At 32.6% G+C, this 7,544-nt stretch overlaps 1 protein-coding gene across 1 annotated transcript; it reads right to left on the bottom strand.

Moving 5' to 3' along the window:
• Positions 1-331: 331 nt before the first annotated feature.
• On the bottom strand, positions 332-4,769 carry LOC141702572 (protein FAR1-RELATED SEQUENCE 5-like). Its single transcript, XM_074506234.1, has 7 exons — positions 4,748-4,769; positions 1,464-1,907; positions 1,262-1,335; positions 1,023-1,210; positions 871-946; positions 672-782; positions 332-406 (listed from the first exon to the last, which is right to left on the bottom strand). The coding sequence occupies exons 1-7, from the start codon at positions 4,767-4,769 to the stop codon at positions 332-334; spliced, it is 990 nt and encodes a 329-aa protein (XP_074362335.1).
• Between the last annotated feature and the right edge of the window lie 2,775 nt (positions 4,770-7,544).

The raw sequence follows: 7,544 nt of genomic DNA, 5'->3' as shown, positions 1-7,544 counted from the left end.
TATCTTCAATGAACCACTCTGAAACAGTAATTGGAAGGCTTGAATTGGACTCATGGTTTAATCTACGAGTTTCATTCTGCCGCTTATCCATAGCATTTTCAAACCGAAACCAGAATTCACATAAAGTACTCCCTTATCTATAAAACTGACTAAAGAAAAAATTATCACTCTTAGACCGCGAGGTAGTTCTCATTTACCCAAACACAGGTTCACCTCAAAAATACGCAGGAATCCAAGACTTTCTAAGCGAATACATTTTTCCTAACCACTTGTTCCATTCAAGTTTAAACTCTTTCATAACTGATAACCACCCTGATTCAAACTCATCAGGCTAAATAGTTGAAGACCAGATAAATTTCTTCATCTTCTTTATAAAGTCAGTTTCCTTACACAATCGATTGCCAAGCTGACAAATAAATTACAGCAAATACAAAAATCAAACATTGAAATCACTTCAACAACTTAAAAACGATAAATAAAAGAAGCCAAAAAAGCCAAACAAAGAAAATCAATATTACCAACAAATAATATTATAGAAGCGAAATCAGTGATCATTTTCAAAGAGATGGTATTGGTTAAAAAATATAAATCAATCTAACAAAAACAGTAACAACCAAATGCAATAAATCACCAAAATAAAAAATAAATTTAAAAATTATCATCTAACATACCTTAAGAGGGGATTTCTGGATTATATGCCACATGCATAAACGATGCTTAGTGGCAGGATATTCATTGGTTGCTTTAAAAACTTCAGGAACAGCAGCTTTCATTGCATGACACTGGTCAGAACCATAAGAATATGATTATGCTTTATTGCTTCAAAAAATGCTGAAACGCCCATGTATAATGACTGTTATCCTTCTTAACAAGAAGACATGCAGCAAATGTGACACATAGATCATGTTTATCCACACCGGTAAAAGGAGCAAAGATCATGTTATACCTGTTAAAATAAACACAAAATGGTCAAAAAGAATCATACAATTTAAAAAAAAAACCTAAAATGGTAGAAAATATACCGATTTGTATTAAATGTAGCATCAAAGGATACAACATCTCCATTTAATTCATAATTTCTTCTAGCAGTAGCATCAGCCCAAAAAAGATTCGTTAAATGACCCTCACAATCAACATCATATGCATAATAAAATGATTCACATGTCTCATGTAAAACTTTAAACTTTTCCAGCAATATCTGTGCATCAGCCTAACCAACATAACACCTTAAATCTCTATTAAAATTCTGAAAATCATGTACCGAAGCACCAATATTGCCATAACCACCAACCTGTTCCTTCATCAAAGTAAGAGATTTACTAGTACCAATATTCACTTTAGCAGTATCAACAACATGTTAGCGCATACGATTAGTCATTTCTCTATTTACTTTCAAAAATTGAAGACCCTCTTCAGAAGCTAACGGATGATTGTGTTTTTCCTCAAACACAGCAATAACATACTTATCGGACCAATACGTTGGAAAACACATATTGCTTTACATCCGCACCTCCCTGAAACAGTCCTCCTACGCTTAACAATTTTACTAGAACTTTCATCTAAATTTCTAGGCAGATCATTAAAACCAGCTCTCCCACAAATAATATATTTTCTCAAAATTATTTCATCCCTATCATCTTTCATTTCAATATTCAACCTCACATTAAATCTAGATAACCTCCCATATTCCTTGTAAAATTCAATACCTTTTTCCAAACTATCAAAACTCTGATTAACCTCTGGTTTAGAAATATCACCACTATACTTTGGAGTGTAATACTTATGACCACCATGTGTAATATTAAAACGCGAAACAGAAATCTCACTTTCAGATAAACTATTACCGCCATTAGATACATAATCACCTACTAAACGGCTAATATGAGACGAATCACCGCAACTGGAACCTAAAAACATATAAAAAATTCAGTCATAACAAACTAAAATATATTAATATAGCATAATTAACCAACAATCACTAACAATACACTTGTTTACAATTACAAATAAAAAAGCAACATCAATGATAATAAATGTACCACATGTAAAATTAATTAATAACTACATTATCACTAATCGTAGTCAAATAATCAGTTAAGGCTTAAGACATAAGCAAATGACATTGATTCACAGAAAATTATAATCACTAAAAAAATACCAATAATAACTTACAAATTCAAAATACATAAGAAACAAAACTACAAACGCACTACAATCAAAGTTAGCTCACAACATATAATCACTAATAATAGTCGAATAATCAGTGAAAGTAACTATTAAATTTTACATTTAAACTACTAAATCAACTGAAAGGTATGAAACACATAAAAAGAGTTTAAGACGCAAGTAATTACCTTAATTCATAGAAATTTTCAACAAATCTGAAGTAATCGTGCTTTAGAATACCTACGAAATCAATCGATTAAAAAAATGAAAAGAAACAAGATATGAACTTAATGAGCTCAGTGATAATCACGAAAAAGAAAAATTGAAGAAAGATAGAGAATGTACGGGATGCGGAAATTGATAGAGAAAACTTAGAGAGAGAAATAGTAGAGAGAGAAAGAATAGAAATAAATGGTGACCTTGAAATTAATTAGACCATATAAATGTCTTCAAGGTTTTGAATTAATAACAAAATAAACCGATCGGATGAATCTTTGGGAAAAAAATAAATGGCTGTGATTTCATTCTACTTATATAATAAGAATTATTTTCATTTCAACAATTGCTTATATACATACATATATATATATATTGCTCAAATAAGAACTTCTTAAAATGAGAATTATGAGAACTTGTAATCTTCGTAGCTAAAGTTTGTAATTTTATAAAATTTAAAATTTTACTTTGCACAAAATCATCAATTTTCGAATTCAAAAATTTTACCTTTTTAAAAGTCAGCAATTTTAATTACGAAAATTCTTACGGTTTTCAGTTTCAGAAGTTCTCTTTAGAGCACTATCATATATATATATATATATATATATATATATATATATATATATATGTGTGAACCTCAAATAAATTGTAATCCATAAAATAATAACCTCACTAAAATACTATTTTATGGAGTCCCAACATAATCAACACAATATATTTTTACATCTAATGAAGTAATACACTAGCTAAAATATTATATTTTCTCTAGTTTATAATCACTACTTATACCTATATCAATCACTAGTTTATAATTTTTATTCTAAAATTGGTTTGTATTTGAAAATTGTCGTGTATATATATATATATATATATATATATATATATATATATATTTATATATACTGTGGTGTGAATTTTAGTTCTCTTTTTTTTATTTCCTTTAATATATTTTGAAGAGATTTGAACCTGAGCAACATTTTAAACCTTTTCTTGTCAAGGAACTAGAAATGCTTATAACCTTTTTTTGCTAATTGTTTTGGATTAATTAACGTAAATCGTATTTTTTTGTGGGTCCTCGAACCAAATATTCTTTGAAATTTATAGTCAACCAAAAGCGGACAGAACTTCGATTCAGCTAATCCATACATATCATACTTATATATTCAATCTAATATTTATTTTAGTATTTTTAAGAAGATATTGTTTGAACATCTTTTTATAATTTTTTTTAATAAAAAGGTATTGTTAAAAAGGTATTGCTCATCTATTAAATGAAATAATGAATTTGAGATTATTCTATAAGAAAAATGAAGGTGCTCTTGTCTTTATCTTTAACCCTCCACCTGTTTATATATCGAAAACTCAACTATTGGAAATTTAGCTTTATCCAAATTTCATTTCACGAAATCAATAGGAAAAAAGAATTCATATGAAAAAAGAATTATCAATAAATATTTTCTTGATTAAAAAAATTAAAATTTATTTTAAACCCAGATTTATTACACTAAACGAATTTTTTTAATCTTTCACTTTCCATTTACAATAACTACAATTGTTTGTTAAGAGTACAACCTTCAGCATAACCACTGGCGTAGCTAGAAATTCGAGCCACAAGTTCAAAAATTTTTTAAAGACCAAGATGAATGTAGAAAATAATTTAGAAATATTAACAAAATATTTATAATGAACCTATTCTACCATAATGCACAATGGTATGGGGTCAAATCACAATTTATTACTATAAATCTATATTTTCAAAGGAGTAAAGGTAAAACTTATTTATTATAACTTTTTTCCTAATTAAATTCGAACATTCAAAATTTCTGTTTTTCAAATTTCAGTGGGGTCAGTTGCCCACACAAGCCAATTCGCCGGAGGATAACAAGTAACAATTTTGCCCAAATTTTACCAATTAAGTCGAGCCCATACTTCACCGTGATTAGGTTGAGTATGCGAATGCTATGTTTTTAGTTTAATAATTTTGTGTATATTTTGTACTTTTATAGTCATGAATTTCTGTACCAGCAGAACATATGATTTTTGTCTATGTTAGTCAATTTTAAAATCATAAAAATGATAAACTTTAACTTAATTATCATTTTCTAAAATTCATATCCAATTTCAAATAATGATAAAATTCTATTTTTATTATAATGCAAGTTCGAACCCAATAATATTTTACTTTATCGAGAAATTATGACGTACTCCTTAACTTTTAAGGAAGATATTATATAAAAAAAGTCAATTTAATTATAATTTATCACAATGCTGGTCATGTCCTAAATGCCCCTAGCTAGATCCCCTACGCGGTATATATTTAGGCATATTGGATAAATTACACCTACATCTGTATATTAGCCTATACAGTCTCGAAATTTTGGTCCCATCACTATTGCATATACATTTCAATTCATTTCGACTGTGAGATATGGAGATTTCTAAGTTAAATAATCAAAACAATGGCTCTAACAATGGAAGTACTAAGGAAAAAATGGTGACCATTTTGGTGGTGGACGATGATAGAACCTGCTTATCTCTTATTGCTAGTTTGCTAAAGGGATGTGCCTATCGAGGTATGTATATAAACTCTATTCATTTCTTGTTTATAAAATCTGCTAATAATTCATATTTTAATTGTACGAGTTAAAAACAAGAGGAAATTATAAAAAAATTGCAGAAGATTTGGTTCATTTTGACTAATTTTTAAATTACCATCTCAAATCTTTTGATGTGGCATACTGATCTTTCTAGAATATAGTACCAGATGCCTTTTTCTAACATCTTTATATTTTAAATGAGCTCGTTACTTAACAGATGTTGCGTCTAATATTTTCTTGTTTTGTTTTCTCATAGTATTGACTGCCAAGGATCCTCTGGATGCTTTGTGCATCCTACGGACTGGAGTCATTAAGTTTGATCTGGTGGTATATGATGTCCACATGCCAGGCATGGATGGGTTTGAACTACAAAAAAGGATTCATCAAGATTTTCAATTACCGGTTGTATGTGAGTGTCATTATAACTGAATTTAAATTTCATTAATATATAACCGCACTTTATGAAAAATAGTTTTATCTAGTGCTATGTTAGGTATTTTTTTGATTACCGCAATTTTTTTGAACCGCATAATAAATTTTTTATGCAATAGTAAACGATATTAAGAAGGCGATTCCTCGGTTTTTAGATCAGTTTTTCAAATGATTAGTATCAATCTTTTGGATTTTTTTCCTCAATTTTAGTTGTACAGTTCCCTCAATGATCTTCACCAATACACTAATCAAACTCTTGAAATTTTATTGTTAGTGATGTCAGGTGACAAAGAAGCTAATAATCTATGCGAGGGAAGTCAGGTGGAGCTTCCCTTTTCGTATCTAAGCCCATTACTACAGAAGACTTGAAATCAATATGGGATTTTGTGAACCAATGGAAAAAGAATCTAGCTAAAGGGAAAAACTTAATATCTGATGATAGTTCTGCTAAGGACAATGAAGATGACACTGGTAATAAGTTATATGAAAAGTTATCGAAGCGAAAGCTTCAGATAACTGATAATGAAGATCATAATCATGGCAAAAACAGAGTTCTGAAAGACAAAGCTCTTCTAACAAAAAAGAACAAGCTTAATTGGACACCTTTTCTCCATGACAAGTTTGTAAGAGCTGTGCAGCATCTAGGGCCTCAAGGTAAGATGTTACATTTTAACAAGTCTTTCACTACAATTTAATGATGTTGATTATGTCTCACATACTTGAATTGTCCGCGATGAATTTTTATTGTAGGATCTATTCCGAGGAACATTGTTACCGTAATGAATGTGCCTGGACTGAGGAGGGAACAAGTAGCCAGTCACTTGCAAGTTAGTTTATCCCCCCTCTTTTCTCCTTTTCTTCTGTCTGACGAGAATTTCTAATTTTGCTGTTCTAATGTCTTCTTTATTCTAATATTCGCAGAAGTACCGAATCGACCAAGAGAAACAGTCTGAAGTCTGAAGCAGAACAAAATCCAGACTTGTTTAAAACACTCCAAAATGGGAAAAGGTGGTCCTCATTATTTCTCAGCCATAAGGCACTACTAGGTTACGGACAATCTAAGCTATTAACCAGTCCAGGTAATTAAATAGTTGACACGATTCTGTCAGGCATTTGTTAACATGAATGAGCTTGATAATCCCAGATCACCCCGGGGCCTTCTCCTTGCTGGGCCCGGACTCAAACTCCTTTTGGACTACGACGGCGGCGGCGTGCAGTGTAGTTGTAGGGTGGAAACCTACAAAACAGAACCGGAGGGGGGTAGCGTCCCCGCGGCACCCCCGGTGTGAGAATGAGAAAGGGGTTTTAAGGAGAAGGAGGGAAAAGTTGGGATTATGCGAATATATTTGTGAGGAGTACGTGTGTACATGTAAGTATAGGTGAGGGAGAGAGTATGTAAGATTGTAACCTGTAACCTTCCTTCTATTCTTCCTTTTATAGGCCTCCTACTAAGGTTTAGGGGTTTGTCCCTTTTAATCTGGACCGTAGGTTGGCCTTTTGGACTGTAGGGCAGCTGGACGCCTGGGATGCGTCAGAATACTACCATATCCGGACCGTAGGAACGTCTTGGATCCCGGATACCTGGACGGTGGCGATGCTGCCACGTGTCCTGGGCTCCTCAAGGTTAATGCTGAATCCGTCAGAGTACTGCCAGATCCGGACCGTAGGATTGTTCAGGATCTCTGGGGCCTGGACGGTGGTGATGTCGCCACGTGTCCTGGGGTCTTGTATTTAGGCCCTGGGCCTCTTCACTTGTGCCTGAATTGTTATGGGTTATCATTTACCCCCACTCCCTTATGCGGGTTTACCCGGATGGGGGAGTAGAGTAATTGCCTTTGTGCCGCGGCGCCTTTGTAAAATTTTGGGGGTTGTTTGATTTGCTGCCCCCTAACCCCGGGGTCACATGGGGATGAGACTCCGGGGTTGATTTGGTTAGTCATTTGACTTGAGTTCAAGGTGAGATTCCTTGAAATACTTTGGAAAATTTTGGGGGTTGTTTGATTCATTGCCCCCTAAGCCCGGGGTCACATGGCGATGAGACTCCGGGGTTGACTTGGTTAGTCATTTGACTTGAGTTCAAGGTGAGAGTCATTGAAATACTTTGGAAAATTTTGGGGGTTGTTTGATTTATTG

The sequence above is a fragment of the Apium graveolens genome, unplaced genomic scaffold (assembly GCF_009905375.1).
Source record: "Apium graveolens cultivar Ventura unplaced genomic scaffold, ASM990537v1 ctg5283, whole genome shotgun sequence".
In the NCBI taxonomy this organism is placed as follows: Eukaryota; Viridiplantae; Streptophyta; class Magnoliopsida; order Apiales; family Apiaceae; genus Apium; species Apium graveolens.
This window is presented reverse-complemented; position numbering and strand designations above follow the sequence as displayed.